This window comes from Lynx rufus, unplaced genomic scaffold, assembly GCF_022079265.1.
Source record: "Lynx rufus isolate CCGP_SWC_20201006 ecotype Redwood Valley unplaced genomic scaffold, mLynRuf1.p SCAF_4, whole genome shotgun sequence".
Lineage (NCBI taxonomy): Eukaryota > Metazoa > Chordata > Mammalia > Carnivora > Felidae > Lynx > Lynx rufus.
Window position 1 is genome coordinate 41234967 of NW_025814856.1, and position 17583 is coordinate 41252549.

General features: G+C 39.0%; 1 protein-coding gene across 1 annotated transcript in view; it reads right to left on the reverse strand.

Moving 5' to 3' along the window:
* Window positions 1-17583, reverse strand: part of CNTN3 (contactin 3) — a 252773-nt gene that overhangs the window by 93792 nt on the left and 141398 nt on the right. The window contains exons 5-7 of the mRNA XM_047096595.1: window positions 5326-5529; window positions 3770-3872; window positions 2823-3007 (exon numbers count right to left, since the gene is read on the reverse strand). Coding sequence (XP_046952551.1) covers window positions 2823-3007; window positions 3770-3872; window positions 5326-5529 — 492 coding nt within the window. The remainder of the gene's footprint in view (window positions 1-2822; window positions 3008-3769; window positions 3873-5325; window positions 5530-17583) is intronic.

The window sequence follows — 17583 nt, forward strand, 5'->3', positions numbered from 1 at the left end:
TTTCACATTGCATTATGTATGTGATGTCTACAATGTGATTCACATGTGCATTCTCCATATGGAGAAACAGTGTATCTATTTCTATTTAATTGTAACCATGGGAAGATTTTTCTTTGCATTTCTATCTCATAAAATTGCTTTTTTTTAATCAAAGAAATTGAAATGAAAATACACCTATTTAGCTCTTAGAGAAAACATACTGGTCTGCAATTTACCTTATTATTATTAGTAGTATTAGTATTAGTATTAAATAAATGACTTTCCCAGTCTGAAGTGTAGTTCAGTGCAAAATCACTTCACTCTATTTATACTAAAGCATATTTTTCTTCTTTCAGGAATTACAAGCACTTTTTGGGATAAGACCACAAAGAGACTCAAACATGAGCCCTTGACTGAGATTCAAGTTTCTAGCAAAAAAATTGCACTGGCTTCTCAATACTACTGTTCTTCTCCAAATGGGAGGATAATTTGCTGGACTGAAGCCAATTCTGAGATTACAACTGCTATGTTAATGGTGATTTCCCCCCTTATTCTATCATATTAAATCCAAATATTCTATCCGGCCATTTTTTACGTGAAATATTAGAGTGGATAACCAGAGAACTTCATGGCATGGATTGAATACACTACTCTTAAGCCAGAAGTGTAGAGTAACTTTCATCAAACACCCCATCTCATTAATTTCTGATATATTTCTCAGGAATATATCATATTACCTACCCAATGGACTAGAGCAGGATTCTACCTTCTCTAGTCAGTAGAGTGGATGATGTCGGTTGTCTGGTGTGCATCTATTTCCTCCTTTCTTTATTTATAAAATAACCCCCATTTCTCACTGAACTATCCTCTCTTCCATTGCCTCACACTGTCCATAAAATTCAGGAATATCTGACCATATTCCCTGTTCCAAACAGAGGCCCTTAAGTTGTTTTAAGCCGATTCTCCTTGCTAAGGATTGGTTGAGGAATGAACTTTAGGGCAATGAGATTTGAAACCAGATTTGCACAATGTTCTGGAGACAGCAAGGATGAACAAGATTGATCCTGTGGTTACTGCGGGCAGACATTGTGTGACTATACTGGAGAGCAACATGCAGAGAAAGGGAAAAGACAGATAAGAGCAGAAACAAATCATAGAGAAACTGAGCAAGGGCCTGATTATATGGTACATGAACACTAGCTTAGCTTTGGATTTCTTGCCCCATGAGGCATATAATTGTTTATTTAGGTAGGGCTGCTGTTCCAGATAGCTCAAACACTGCTGCTGAAACATTACGACAGTTGGAATATTCGAGTTTTCTTTTTTTTAATGTTTATTTATTTATTGTGTGTGTGTGAGAGAGAGAGAGAGAGAGAGAGGAAGGGCAGAGAGAGAGAGAGGGAGAGAGTGAATCCCAAGCAGGTTCCCTGCTGTCAGCACAGAGCCCCTTGTGGGACTCAAACTCATGAACCAGGAGATCACGACCTAAGCTGAAACCAAGAGTCAGATGTTCAACTGACTGAGCCACGCAGGTGTTCTGATTTTGTGTTTTCTTGTAATGGTCACCTCTTACCCTGGGTCAGGTAATGGTTTCTCAGAAAGGAGTAAGTAAGCTTCTCCTTTGAAGCTTTCTTCTATGAGAAAAAAGGACTTGCTGTGAGTGATCTGTACAGCCCCATGGCTTAAGTGTTCATCAACCCACCTTTATATCATCCCACCAGCATGTAGACCTTGACACCTGGGTAACATTAACTTGGTCCTGTGTATTCTAATCTAATCACATAACAAGAGTTACAACACAGAATGACTCCGAATATTAAACCAGGCCTCCATGTTGTTTCTGACAGATCCCAAAATGTTAAAATAGTTGAACAGGTGTCAGTCTACTCAGAGATAATGCAAATTTTTCTGAGGGAGGTCAGAAAAAGCCCTCTAATTTTAATATTTGTCTTTGCAAACATTTTCCTCCCTGAAACATTTATGTGTATAGCCTGTTTCCATTGCCACTTTCTAAGATAAAAAGAATACAATGCAATTTGCCTTTCACACAAGTGGTCAATTCCCACTAGTTTTACCATGTTTCTGATGATTAAATTCAAGTATATATTCATTGAGCATACATCTTTACATAAACTACATAAACTACAGGCCATTTTATAAAATCATATATTTATACTTTCTAAATCATGCTTTCATCAAAAAAACCTAATGTATTTTGTAATAAAAAAGATTTGAAAACAAATTTTGGAAAAAAAAAGATAATTTAATTTTCCTACCAACAGAGTCTAAATTAAGGTAATGCTATAATCCTTTCCTTACCCCAACCAAACAGTATATCAAATAAATGTCATTATGAATTAAAGGCAGCAAACAGCACAGTTACATTATTGGAAGGGATAGGAAAACACTGAAGAACTCAAGAGTCTGAGTTCATGTGGTTTGTCAAATGCAGTAATTGCAAGTTTTCACCATCAACAGTTTCTTTCTCCTTAGTGAAGATCAGAAAGAAAGATACAAAATCACATTTTCTAGGGGAGAGGACAGATACAGAGGAGATCGCTCCTTGATATGATTCAATGCATAAAACATTACTCATAGAAAAAAAGGATAATATTTCACTACTGTAGGAATCATTTTAAAATGCAAAAAGAAGACATCACGCTTCTGACTTCACGGCAAAATGTTACTGTTTTTAATTCCTCCTATGACAAATTTTTATCGCCATTTAACAAAATGCAGGACTGAACAAGTGGACATTGGGATTCTGCCATAATTTCCCATCGCCCAACAACATTTGATAGAACAAAAGCTAAAAATCCAATTAGCCCAAAGTAGAAGCTCACCATAGTAAGTGAGACGCCCTCTGGCGACATTTCTTCCTCGTGAATTCTCAGCAACGCATTCATAGGAACCGGTATCTTCCTGTTGGAAGTTGGGGATTTCAAGCACACCATTGAATTTCCTCAGTTTAATTTTACTGGAAAAGGGCAGTCCATCACTTCTCCTCCAATTAATCTGAGGTACAGGACTAAGAAGAAAATTGTCAAGTTATTTGCTATTTTATTCTTATTTAAAAAAAAAAATTTAATGTTTGTTATTGAGAGACAGAGAGAGAGAGAGCATGAGCAGGGGAGGGGCAGAGAGAGGAGGGGACACAGAATCCCAAGGAGGCTCCAGGCTCTGAGCTGTCAGCACAGAGCCCGAGGCAGGGCTCCAACTCCCAAACCGTGAGATCATGACCTGAGCGGAAGTCGGACGCTTAACCGACTGAGCCACCCAGGTGCCCCATTATTTGCTACTTTAAACAGATGTCTGGATGCATGTTAGGCTTGACAAAATAAAGCTTTTGTTAGGATGGAGCAAAAAGGCACCCGTTTTCAAATGCAGAACATCTCCAATTGTTAATCACATATACCTGATACAAGGCTTAACCTCAGTTGCTATTTTAATAAAATAAATTCTGCATTTTCTTGAGTTAAATCATGATTTAGAGAAAAAGCTGAACACATATCCATTGTATTAAAATACAACAAATGAACAAGCAAAAGAAAAATAACACCAATCTAGTTCATGAAATTAGGCAGGCATAGTCATTGTCTGCAAATTGCCTTTATGGTTTCAGCCTAAATTATATATGTGCATTCTCCTTATATTTTATTTTTCCTTTGCTTCTAAATGAAAGAAAGTTTTAGAAAATAAATAAGGAAAAGAAGAGTCTGTCAAAAACTATCTTGATCTCTTTCAGAAAACTAATACTTCAGCACCCTGTAGTAAATGTTATAAAACTTACTTTCCAAGAGCAAAACATTCCAATTTCACAGTTGCACCTTTAGCCACTGGAAGAGTTTCTGGAAACTGCACTTCTATTTTTGGTTCATATTCACCCATCACACCTGTAAATCCACCATATAAAGTTAATAGTTTCAATGTTTCCTGTGGAACTGTCCCATTTTTCTTAAATAAAACTTTCTTTTTACCCATTTTGAACTAGTTTCTCTAATGATTTAAATCACTCACTAGCCATTCATTAGGAACTTTTAAAAGCAGAGCTAAGTGGGCCAAACACACAACATTATTAAACATCAGGGACCTTGGATTCCATGATTCATAAATTACCGTTTACAGAGTGGTTCCGAGAAAGCCATTATGCTTTTTACCTTGTATAAAATGGGAGGCTTTTTTATTCTGTATTTAATCTGGACATTTCTGGTCAAACTGAAATATACAATGTATTATGACTTCTTGAAATATCCTAAGGAGCAAAAATTATGGGAGGGAATTTACTTAATGGTACCCTGGTAGCAAAGAAACCAATCTTAAACTTCTTAAATGGCACCCTGGAGACAAGAAACAGTAACTTCATAAATGAGAAAGGTCAAATTCAATTATAACTGACTGGAAAGAAATGTTTAGGTAATATGTGGTCATGACATTGTGCTGTATCAGATATGGTTTTGTGTAAGTGGGGCAGTTACACAGGGTTACAAATCTGATTCCTCTAAAGCTCATGTGCTCCCTTGAAACAGCCATGAAGGGGTAGAGAAAACACATTTATTTTCTTTTCAGCTTTACTAAGGTATGACTAGCAAACAGAGATTATATATATTTAGGCTGCATGTACAACCTGATATTTTTTACTATGTACAATGTGATGATTTAATATACATATACATTGTTAAATGATTACCTCAAATCAAGTTAACACATCTAGCACCTCACACAGATACCATTTTTAATTTCTTAATATTCTGTGGTGACAACACCTCAGGTCTACTCTTGTAGCAGATTCCAAGAATACAATACAGTATTATTAACTATCATCACTATGCTGCTGGTGGCAGGGAAACGGGGAGAGTTTCATCAAAGAGAATGGACTTTTAGTTACAAAATGAATATGTTTTGGGAATCTAGTGCATATTTTTTTTAAAAATCAAGAGATGCTTTATATACTATAAAAATACATCCAGAGCTTAAAGAAGCTCACGGTGGCCAAAATCAGGACAGGTGACTTCATGACAATGTAACCTGAACCTAGGCTGAGAAAAACCTCAAGCTTAGTTGAATGCTCTCCCGTCACCATCTTGAAATTCCTAATAATTTCTGAACACTGGGTCCATCGTATTTATTTTGCACTGGTCCTCGAAAACAATAAAGCTGGTCCTGGGTAAGGATTAGGTACAGGGACCTATGGTCAATGAAATGATCTTTCTTCATCACTGTACTCATATTTTTTGTTCAGCACAAAGTGAAATAATTCTTCATGGTATACTTTTCACTTTTTCCCATTTTTTTTTTTTTTGCTTCACAATATTTACATTTAGAACTGCACCTTGAAATATTTCCTACCGTCAGAACGTAGCACCAAAGGAGTTGGGGAGCCCAGCACTCTGGTGTTCGTCACCGTACTGGTCACCACACACGTGTAATTACCCACATCCGATGGCTCGACCTTGGCAATATACAGGTGGCCTGTTTCTTGAGAGACAAATCTCCGACTATCTTCTTCAACAAATGATGGATATTCATTGAAGATCCAAGCATATGATAGTTCTTATAAAATTTTTGGAGAAAAGAAATCCCATCATTAAGGCAAGTTTTCCACAGTATACTAAAAATACGTACACAAAACCACCTCTATGACAAAGTAATGGTGAGTGGTTCTATCGCAGGTCATGAAGAGAGACATATCTGTGAACTGATTCTGCAGTCAGTCTGCATTACAGTGGAGGACAGTGCTGATTAGCATCCTTGCAGGAGCAATATTACTACCATCATCATTATTGCTACTCCAGACACCTCCTGACAAGTTTCTCTGGTTTCAGTCCTTCTCCTTTTTAATTTGTATCTCCACACCACATATTCTATGATCTTTCAAATTTACCAACCTCATCATGTCAGTTTGTGATATAACACTTACCTGCAATTCCCTGGAGCTCCTGGGAACAATGCCACATTTCTTAACCTGAATAAGAGACTCCGCATGGTTAAGCCCCTGCTTCAAGTCTGAGCCCTGGGTCTTGGCACCTGCTGTTCTGAGAGCCTGCAGTATCCTTGTTCTCTGTCCACTCCTTTGCCTCCTCCCCCCTTTTAACACTAAACCCCATTCTCCCACAACAACTTCCACATGGTTTTCAAAAGTTGGTGCCAAACATAAGGAACCACCTCTACAGAGAAGCCTTCCTTCATCCTTGTCTCATGGTAGGTTCTCCTTGATAAAGCAACGCTAAGTTTCTATCAGTTAAAACACTTACTGCTGTATATGTAATGGTCTATTTACATAACCACCCTCCCACCACTGGGTAAACACTGATGTCAATTCTTATCCTGACTGCCCTCCCCCGCCCAATTACCAAAATGAAACATCCAGAGACACTTAATAGTCCTCAATAAACATTTATTGAGTTAATTAAGGATACAATTATGCTCCTATCTCCTCTGTAAAGTCTAATATGAGAGTTTTCTTGACTTTTAGGGTCAAGGTAAACCAACTTTCTCCCAAGAAACTAATGTTTTTTACTCTGTGATAATGAGGGTAAATAATATGATGCTTCATTGTTCTAGATGCCCATATTTTTCACAGGCAAGTTGTTACTTAAGCACAGTTACGGCAGTTGACTTCTTTGATTCCTTCTTTCCATGGTCCTATCATTTTTTACGACTTTATCAACATTATTGCAGTGGTTCATTATTGTAATGTTTTTTCAAAAGAATTTTCTGAAAACATGTAATCAAAATCAATTTAGTGAATAACAATTTCAAAATACATTCAAGGCATACTTCCGGGATGAAGGATCTTTGCATTTTGTAGAAAGGGACACTAAGTCCGTTTACAAATAACAATGAGATAATGTAAAAGGGCTGGGTGAGAGTTACTCTGGGTTTCAGAGGAAGAAGAGGTGACAGTCTCTCACGACTGAAGAAGAGGTCTTCAAGGACACAACGATATTCTGACAGCAGGGATAAAAGCACTCCAAATGAAGTGAGGAGCATGTGGAAAGCAAGTCGGGGAGAGATCATGGTAAATACCTGGTGGAAATGAGACACAAGTGACTCTCTTCTGCCTTCAATGGAAATGCAAATATTTCATGATTCCAAAGGTTAGCAAGTCAATGGCATATCATGCACATGTTAAGAAACACTGATTTTTAACCTTGAATCGATCTTCACATCATGCTATATCATTTCAGTAGAGTGTTTCATAAAATTCCAATCAGTCATGTGATAGGTTGTGAACCTTAGGTTGTTTGTCAGACTTTGAAAAAAAAAATGCGTCTCAAACATCCACTCCACAGTTGGCCTCATGCCTACATCGATAGTGCTTTTTCTCTTACAATAGTACTAAATAGGGGCGCCGGGTGGCTCAGTCTGTTGAGCTTCCGGCTTGGGCTCAGGTCATGATCTCACGGTTCATGAGATCGAGCCCCACATGGGGCTCTGTGCTGACAGCTCAGAGCCTGGAGCCTGCTTCGGATTCTGTGTCCCCCTCTCTCTCTGCCCCACCCCTGCTTGTGCTCTGTGTCTGTCTTTCAAAAATGAATAAACATAAAAAAATTAAAAAAACAACAACAATAGTACTAAATAAACCATAGAGCTGGAGAATGCTGGTCAGGTTGGCTGAATCAGTTCTGCAATTGCTGAAATTGACTGCTGTGGAAGCCTTACTTCTTTAGGCTCTTCCTACTACTCTAAGCATCTACCACCCCATAATCCTTTAACCCGTGTAACATCACCTCATTTAAAGAAGACAAAGCCATCTCCTCTGCTTTTCAAAGTGTTCTACTCATGAAATTCATAGAATTGTCCCTCTGCCTTTTACTTCTTATTTAAATATGTCCCTTGTATCCAGGGAGTGCGAAACTTCCACCGCTCCCCAACATAATAGACTTCAGCTTGGTATTAAGGACAAGAAGTCAACCTTGTTAAACCAGTTTCTACTAAAGTAAGAATGGTTGGTGGAAAGAACTCAGATTTAGAGTTGGAAAACCAAAAATCATGTAAACTCATATAAGAAATATTATGTAGCAAGGAGAATATATGATCAGTAACCAGATGCAAAATTTGGAACAACTCTAACATATGTAATTTTGACTGAAATGTTACAAGGCTACACTTGTATTATTTCTTTTAATCCCAAATCAATATCATTGACTTCAATATTGTACTATTAATATACTGTATACAGATATTGTGGTGTGATCTAGCAACAAATGACAGAAGAGAAGAAAGTCAAAATCAAAATCATTTGAAGGCCGTTCCCAAAATGAGCAAGGAGACTTGAGGGGTGGATTGTGGTGAACATGGAGGTGTCCCACTTAGGTCTCACCTCAGGAGAACTTACTGCAGGAAACACAATTAACTGGTGGTAACCACCCACCGGCACAAGAGTGCGGGGGCTACTTCCAACTAACTGATGAACTCCACTGTGCTGATGCTTGCCCATTCTGCCCCCACCCCCCCACTCCCCGCCCTGGTACCAAATGTCCCCAAAGGCAACTCTGGTTGGAGATGCCCCATCAGATAATGGCCACACTGTTCTCAGAGCTGTGAGGCAGTCTGGCTTTCTTCCTATGTGACTTGTCTTTTCCTTTCTTTGCTCACAGATATTGGACTTGACTCTCCCTTCCACCAATTTCTGCTCCCTCCCTGTTTATCCTCCACAGGCATTTCCTCCAGATTTTTTTTTAATAACAAGTTTGATCCTCTAATCCCACCTTGGGGTTTGCTTCTCAGAAGACTTGAATGTACATGGTGTTGCCGAAACGGAGTAACAGACTCTCCTCTGTGTTACCAATTGCCCCTTCCCTTAGACCTGAAGGAAATAGTCTCTTTAACTGACTTTCCTTTTCAATAACTGTCTAAGACCTTCAGGCTCTTCAAATTTACAAACTGACCTAACTGATTCTTAGTAACTACCCTCCAGACAAGCCCAGATAAATCAGCATCCCAGAGGAGAACACTGTAAGCCCATCCTGAGACCTCACCAAATAGAGAAGAAACTGTAGAACCTTCATCTCCTGAGCAGAAATCTTAAACTATCATTCTTAATTTGAGAATCCCATGGAGAAAAGCTGCTGTTTTGTAGAAATAAGTACTCCTGTATTCTCCTTTGAGAATTTGTATCATCAGGCAAATGTGAGGGTCTATCTTCGACTGGCATACTAGTAGCTCTTGAGCTACAAATGCTTTATATTTGTAAACCATCACCAAACGGACATCATGTATGTGATCTTCACATGGTCACATGGACAATATGCGCTCTGTATATTATACACTATAGAAAAATATTTTAATTTAATTTTATTGTTGAATTTTTTTTTGTTTATTCATTTTTGAGAGAGAGGGGACAGGGGCAGGGAGAGAGGGAGACACGGAAACCTAAGCAGGCTCCATGCTCTGAGCTGTCAGCAGAGAACTCGACGCGGGGGCTCAAACCCACAAACCATGAGCCCATGACCTGGGCCGAAGTTGGACACAACCAACTGAGCCATCCAGTGGCCCCTAGAAAGCCATTTTAAATACTTGTCAACAATATTTCCTCCTTCTTCACATTCTAAAGTCACAGTACGTATACTTTTCAATTAAAAGTGCAATAATATAGCCTACATATTGGAATACAAGGTAACCAGAATAAATTAATGGTCTTCCTCCACTATTTCTCCCAGATACACACTCAGAAAATCAAGAATAAAAATGATCTTTGGTGAACAGCACACAAATCTAACTGTAAGGTTGTGAGCTGGGATAAACAGGAGAAACGGGAAAGTGGGAAGAAGAGCCACTCAAGGTATGGAAGAGGCTGTACTGGAAATCACTTGTGAGACTCAGGCAGGTAACCTAGAAGTGAGCGGCCAAAGGGTGGATGAGACCTTTAAAGATACGCTTACCAGAGGGATTGGGACTAACAATGGCAAGATGGGCAGAATAATGCCGCCCAGAATATGTTAACACCCGAATCCCTGAAATCTTGAACATGTTACTTGACATGGTTAGAGGAACAGTGCAGGTGTGACTAAATTAAGGACACTGAGATGAGAATGTTATCTTGGATCATCAGGGGTGGGGAGAATGTAATCACTAGAGTCCTTGTAAGAGGGAGGCAGCAGGGTCAGAGAAGAGGAACTATGACCTCAGAAGCAGGGGTCTTACCCAGAGAGAACTATTTGAGGATGCTGCTATGCTCTTGATCTGAAGATGGAAGAAGTAGCCACGAGTCAAGGAAAACAGGTGGCTTCCAGAAGCTGGAAAAGGCAAGGCAATGGATTCTCCCCCCGGAACCTTCAGAGCCTTCAGCAGCCCTGTCGACATCTGGCACCTGATTGTAGCTCATTGACACCTGTATTGGACTTGTGACTTACAGAACTGTAAGACAGTAAATCTGTGGTGTTTTAAGTCACTGCATTTGTGGTAATTCGTCACACAAGCAACAGGAAACTAACAGAAATAACGATCATAGCTAACAAAGAGGTGTTTATTAAGTCCAGGTGCAGTGCTATGTGATAGACACAAAACTTCCAAAGAAAAACAAATGATCAGAGACAAAAAAGTGGAGAAATCCTGGCCTGAGAAGGCCTAAGGAAGAATCGTATGTTATACAAAATGATTGTAAGACCAATACAATGGCAGGGGTGGGGTGTTCCAAAAGAGACAGCAAACCACAACCACCCCAAAACAAATGAATTCGTGTTCGGTTGTTTTATATAAAGATTCAGACCCTTAACAACTCATGGAAAGAAATCAAATCTGGGCTTAATATGGAATACAGTGTCATGACAGGCAGAGCAGAACTTTGGAGGACCTACCCACCTTTCTTTATAGACTTACTTATTGAGATGGAATGATACATAACTTTTATCTCCTAGCGAGAAGATCTGCACAATTTCATTTATTGCCTGCATAACTGTGTTAAAATATATGGCATCACTCTGATTGAAAACATTAGAGAATTATGTGATTTACTGCATTCTGAATAAAGTAAAAAAAATACCTGCTGTAATACTATGAGAGTTTACTTATCATAAAAATCTGCATTTGCAATAAAGATTAATTGTACACTGCAAAGTAAAATATATATCAAATCAGCATTCTTCGGGGATTTTTCAACATCATTTTATGTATGATGATAAATACAAAGCTACACTAAAAATGATAATTTTATATACTCAAATGAACTAGACTTTACAAAACCTTTCACAACCTGTGGTGTAAATCACAAACACATTATGCCCAAACTACTTGGCCTCTGGGCTTCCTATTAACAACTCTACGTTAATATTAGGTATGTGAACTATTTTTTAGAAGAGAGAAAAGAGATTTTGCCAATCAGAGCCATAAATTAAGATAATGAAGTCCTGAAACTGCTTTCTAAAAAAGTAGTATGTGATGAATGACATCGCTCCTCCAGCCATATTCTTTCCCAGGTCACTTAAGTGTAAGGCCAGTCAATTTAGCAGGAAATATGTCACTCTAGTGTTTACCTGGAGATACATTAATACACATACTACTGACATTTAAGGGTTTATTTCTAGTTCCATTATGAAATTCTATTATGAGGGAGATTTAATCCTTTGTATGGGGATTTTCAAGAAGAAGTTGTCAAACAAAATTGCAGTTGAACAAAATTGTAAAAGTAACTTTGGCTATTTTCTCTGGTGCCAACTGGGAAGTTTGACCTACTTAAAATAAGGCATATTAAAAAAAAGGTTGTGGGAACTTGATGGCTGTTAGTCAAGATTTTTATCACTGATTCATACAACTGGGAAGGAAATTTTGCTATGGAGCTTAGAGATATCACCCACTGATGGAGGGTCTGAGAGAGTACATATTCAAAGATCTAAAGCCATGTAGAAAAATGAAGATAAGGTTCAAAGAAGAAAACGTCAATAGTAAGGACTGAAAAAAATCTGTACCCTTAAAGCAGAAGGTATCTATGGACATTTCCAACATTTCAGTGTGTTGTCTTTCAAAAGCTGTTTTGTAAGTTGTTGTTTGAGGGTATACTTCCTTGCTTAGCCAGTAAATGTCTGCCTCATCCATTCTGATTTAAAGTACTAATAAATGTGACTTGTGAGGGTCCTCAGATAAAGAGAACAATGATCAGGGAAGAAAACAAAAACTAAAAATGACATTCCTTCATCCTTTCATACTTCTGGGCTGAATCTCGGCCAGGAGTCAGCAAAGTATAGCTAGGGGGTCAAATCTAACCTGCTGCCTGCTTTGTAAACTAAATATTTTGGAACAGACTTGCACCCATCCAATTCTTATCATCTGTGGCTGCTTTTATGCTTACAGAAGCAAAGCTGAGTAGCTGCAACAGAGACTATACAGCTCATAAAGACTAAAATACTTAGCTGACTCAACTGTTAAGAAAAAGTTTGCTGACCTGTTCTAGGTCAGTGTTAGCCTGAGACCAAGTTATGAGTTTGGTGATCTTTACCTGACTTACTTTACTTTTACTCCTCTTTTCCTTATGAGGCTGTCATATGTCCTAAGTACACGAAGCTTCACAAAGCGTAGGCTAGTCTCCTAAATCTTCTATGCCTGTCTCTCTTGCTTTAGCCTGCTGCTTTTTGGGAGCACACATGAGTCATTTCCATTGCAGAAATGGAAATAATGCAGTTTCCTGATGTGCTCTGTGACCACCATTTTGTGGACCACCATTTTCCTTAAGAAACAGAAATATTTTCAGCAGGCACTTGCATCTTCCATCATATCGAGACTCCACAAGGCTCTGTCTTCATTTTTCAAAGGTGTTCATTTATTTTTCAGAGAGAGAAAGAGAGTGTGAGAGGGGGAGAAGCAGAGGGAGGGAGACAGAGGACTTGAAGCGGGCTCTGTGCTGACAGCAGAGAGCTCAGTGCGGGGCTCGAACTCACAAACAGTGAGATCATGACCTGAATGGAAGTCAGATACTTAACCGACTGTGCCACCCAGGTGCGCTTCTGTCTTCATTTTTAATGCTTCCATCAGGGTAGCTCTTCTAACACGTGCCTCCGTCTCTTTCCCGGTACTATGGTTGCTAAAGCTGATGTGGTGTTTAAGTGAAGTTCTTTCCTCCATATCTGTTGATGCAGAAATGGAGAGAGCCCTCGAGAGGCCATTCCTTATTTTTGCTTGGATGCATACATTCTTCCTTTTTCTCATGAAGAACTTTTTAAATTTTCCCCAAAGAACCAACACTCTCCCAACCTTAATTCAAGTTGTTTCAGTGGACTGACCCTACCCTTGTCTCCTTGTTCCAAGGATATCTCAGGATGAGGATGTGCAAGGTGGGGGCCAAATTTAGTGACACTCAAACTCTAATGTCCAGCAATGATTTAGGGGAACCAAGGAGCGAAAACACTGGCAAGACATTTACTGACCTTCTTCCTTTGGCCAAGGTGCTAAGGAAGCATGGCATTGTTAAAGAAAGGACTTTAAATTTTCCTAAGAAAATTTCCTGACCTAATCAGGATGGGTCAGTTACAGTAATGTTTCATGACGACAGGACAATCCTCTCATGTCACAGACACATCTACAGTCACTGCAACCCCTTGGTTGTATGTGGACTTTCTGCTAGAGTGATGGACCTTGAGTAGAAACCCCCCAAATGACAGAGTCAGATCCTAAGATGAGAGACTTTGGGAATATAATGCATTTCTTTTCTGATACCTTGTTCCTATTATAAAAAAATACGCTTTTCAAAGGAGTTCAAGACTCAGAAAATGTTAGAAAGCAAAATTAAGATTAGCTCAAAACTCAAATGCTGCGGATGACTACAAGTTTCATCGCCAAGACCTGCCTGTGCAGCTAAAAAGAAAATGTTTTGTAATTGCACATTTTGCACAATGCCACGCTCGATGCAATGTGTATGCATTAAATATATGCCAAGTTCCTCTCGCCAGGTTTGTACCTTCCTCATCACTTACACTGAATAATGGACAATTTTTATGACTTCAGTGACAGTAAATAACATTTTCCTTTTAAGTGCAGTCCAGGAGATGCTAAAGAATCCTATAGCTCATGGGAGTGCTAATTGGAGCCAATTATAATTTGATTGACCTGCCTTGCTATTAAAATGATATGCAAAATTTACACTGCCCTTGCAAAATGGTAATTTCCTAGTACAAGCTAACTACAGGAAGCCCACCCTTTAACGAATCCAAAGGTGGTGCTTTTGGGTTACAATTCCCACATCAACTCTCAGAAGCTAATTCCAGAGAGGGGCCTCACTGGGTTGCAAATGATACAAAAGAACTCTATGGATGAGGAAAAGGTGCAATAAAAATAACTGAAATAATTAAGGACTAGTGAATAAAGTAGCAGCATCACAGTAACTGTCCATTCCTCATTAGGTCTCATTTTCTTTCATTCTTTCTTTAAGGAATGTCATGGGGACTTGATATTTCTCTTCTTGCCATGCTGGTGATTTTTTTTTTATAGCAGAATAAAATGTCCACTTTCACTAGTAAATAGAATGTGGTTATTAGTGGAAGATGAAGTCATCCTGCCAAACCACAGGGGGCTTCTTACCGGGGACAATAAATGAGTCCTTGGGAAGCTGGAGAAATTAATCTCTCTCTCTCTCTCTGTCTCTCTCTGTCTCTCTCTCTCTCTCTCTCTCACACACACACACACACACACACACACGCACACACACACACACAGAGTACCACTACTTGCCATTAGTAGCACATCGAACTGCTCATCCAAATAGTTTAATACTATTAAAAAAACTTGTCTTAAAACGGATCTTTACTCTCTCTGATTTGTAACGTTTCAGAATAATAGATTTTATTTTTTTTTATTTTTTTTTTCAACATTTATTTATTTTTGGGACAGAGAGAGACAGAGCATGAACGGGGGAGGGGCAGAGAGAGAGGGAGACACAGAATCGGAAACAGGCTCCAGGCTCTGAGCCATCAGCCCAGAGCCCGACGCGGGGCTCGAACTCACGGACCGCGAGATCGTGACCTGGCTGAAGTCGGACGCTTAACCGACTGCGCCACCCAGGCGCCCCAGAATAATAGATTTTAAATAGCAGTAGCTTTGTTATAAACTTCTGAAATAGTACAAAGTCACATGATTTTTAAAAATGACTACTTAAATGTTTAATTATGCCAGGATATGTGATTATGCCTGGATATCCAAAATAAACTTGACAACAAAAAAACAATGCCCCCCTCCCCCCACCATCAATGATCAAAAGTAATTCCCAGCCTTCACATCTGTAGGGCTCTATAAATGCCAATTCCTTTGGGCTCTAAAGGATGTGCTCAGATTTCAGCATCAGGTTCAAGTCAAATATAAATAACAGTTTGCAGGCTTTGAAAAAAACAATAGGAGTTTGGAAAGTAGCATTTGTACTACCTCATGTTCCCTCACTTGTTACACTAACTTATAAATACACGTTTACACATGCATTTCTTCTCTGCCTCCATAGTGTTTCTAGTCCTTGCCTTCGTGGCTATGCACATATATCCAGGGAAAAATCTATCACGTTATCAACTCTGTAAGAATGTCTTTCAAAGCCTGAAAAAAATTGTTACAGCTTTTGCTATGATTTAATAATTTACTGATGTTAGAAGGAAATAAACATAAAGAAATAAAAGGTTATTGCTCAAATGCTTTAGTTAAAATTCTCATTTGTGTATTAATGTTTGACTTTTTTAGAAATCACCTCTCTGATCTTTCTCTGTAAACATTTACTATGTTGACCAATTGGCTTATTTATCAAATCCTGAATATCGTTATCTTATACTCGATCCCTTTTTATTAACTGTTTTCTCTTTACAGTAAACCCAAGTCAGTGCAAAGAATAATTTCTGGTCAATGAAAGATCAATACTTAAAGAAGTATATGAATGTCCCTAATTTAGGGACTCTTTCACAACTTACACTATCCAGGTACAGGGAACAGTAAGGGGTAAAAGTTAGAAAGAAAATAATATATTGCTCTCATTCTACCCATACTCTATCATTTTTTTTTCAACGTTTATTTATTTTTGGGACAGAGAGAGACAGAGCATGAACGGGGGAGGGGCAGAGAGAGAGGGAGACACAGAATCGGAAACAGGCTCCAGGCTCTGAGCCATCAGCCCAGAGCCCGACGCGGGGCTCGAACTCACGGACGGCGAGATCGTGACCTGGCTGAAGTCGGATGCTTAACCGACTGCGCCACCCAGGCGCCCCTACCCATACTCTATCATTATGAGCTCCTCAAAATGATGGCTGTTTAATATGTGAGACTGTCTATATTAGATAAAGAACTTTTGATTGAATATTAATTTCTAGTAGTAGATTTACCCTTGCTACTTCAGTACGTTTTCCTTATCCCCATTTTATTTTTCAACTTCCCAGCTACCTGTTTACAAATGTCACATTTAACTAATAGATGTGAATTGTATTGGTCAATGAATACAGAGATGTAAGAATAAATGAATAGCAAACTGATGTAGAGTATGTCAAAGGCAGCATTTCTAATATGCTATATTCCAGGGCTATGCAGCTCTTACATTTCTGTATCTGTGGCTAACGGATTAATGACCTTTCTTATTTTTTTAATGTTTATTTCATTTTGAGAGAGAGAGCACAAGCTGGGGAGGTGCACAGAGAGATGGGGACAGAGGATCTGAGGCAGGTTCTGTGCTGACAGCAGAGAGTCTGATATGGGGCTTGAACTCAGGAACTGTGAGATCATGACCTGAGTTGAAGTCGTATGCTCAACGGACTGAGCCACCCAGGTGCACCAATTAATGATCCTTCTATTCACTCTTAAGAGGACCACTAGGATTCTAATCAGGATCTTGTTCTAATATAAAGATATTGAATGAATATTGGCTTCGTTGTGATACTTCACAAGTGTAGAATAGGAACCCAGTGAGGCAAATCGTTTTAAATTTTTTTTTTCAACGTTTATTTATTTTTGGGACAGAGAGAGACAGAGCATGAACGGGCGAGGGGCAGAGAGAGAGGGAGACACAGAATCGGAAACAGGCTCCAGGCTCTGAGCCATCAGCCCAGAGCCTGACGCGGGGCTCGAACTCACGGACCGTGAGATCGTGACCTGGCTGAAGTCGGACGCTTAACCGACTGCGCCACCCAGGCGCCCCTGCAAATCGTTTTAAAAATGCATCCTAATTACACTTAAAATTAGTAACTGAGCTCATTTGTACCTTATGCGTAAGGTTACAAAGCTCATGCCATAAACCTCAGTTGGTAAAACCAACCACCTCAAATATTTAATATAATCTAAGTATATGGTTCTATTGACAGTTGTTCCTAAAATGCAGTCAAGTTTATGAAGTTTACTACTTCATCTCTTTCTTTTTACATTTTTCAAATAAGAAACAAATTATAATAGAGGTTGTAAGAGCACTGGCTCTTCCATTATTTTTCTTTCTTTCCTTCTTTTGCTTTTCGATTTTCCTTCCTTCCTTCCTTCCTTCCTTCCTTCCTTCCTTCCTTCCTTCCTTCCTCTCTTTCTTTCTTTCTTTCCTTCTTTTGCTTTTCAGTTTTCTTTCCTTCCTTCCTTCCTTCCTTCCTTCCTTCCTTCCTTCCTTCCTTCCTTTTTTTCCAAATATATTTAAATAAAACAATACAAAGAAATGCAAAGCAACCACCTGCTCCC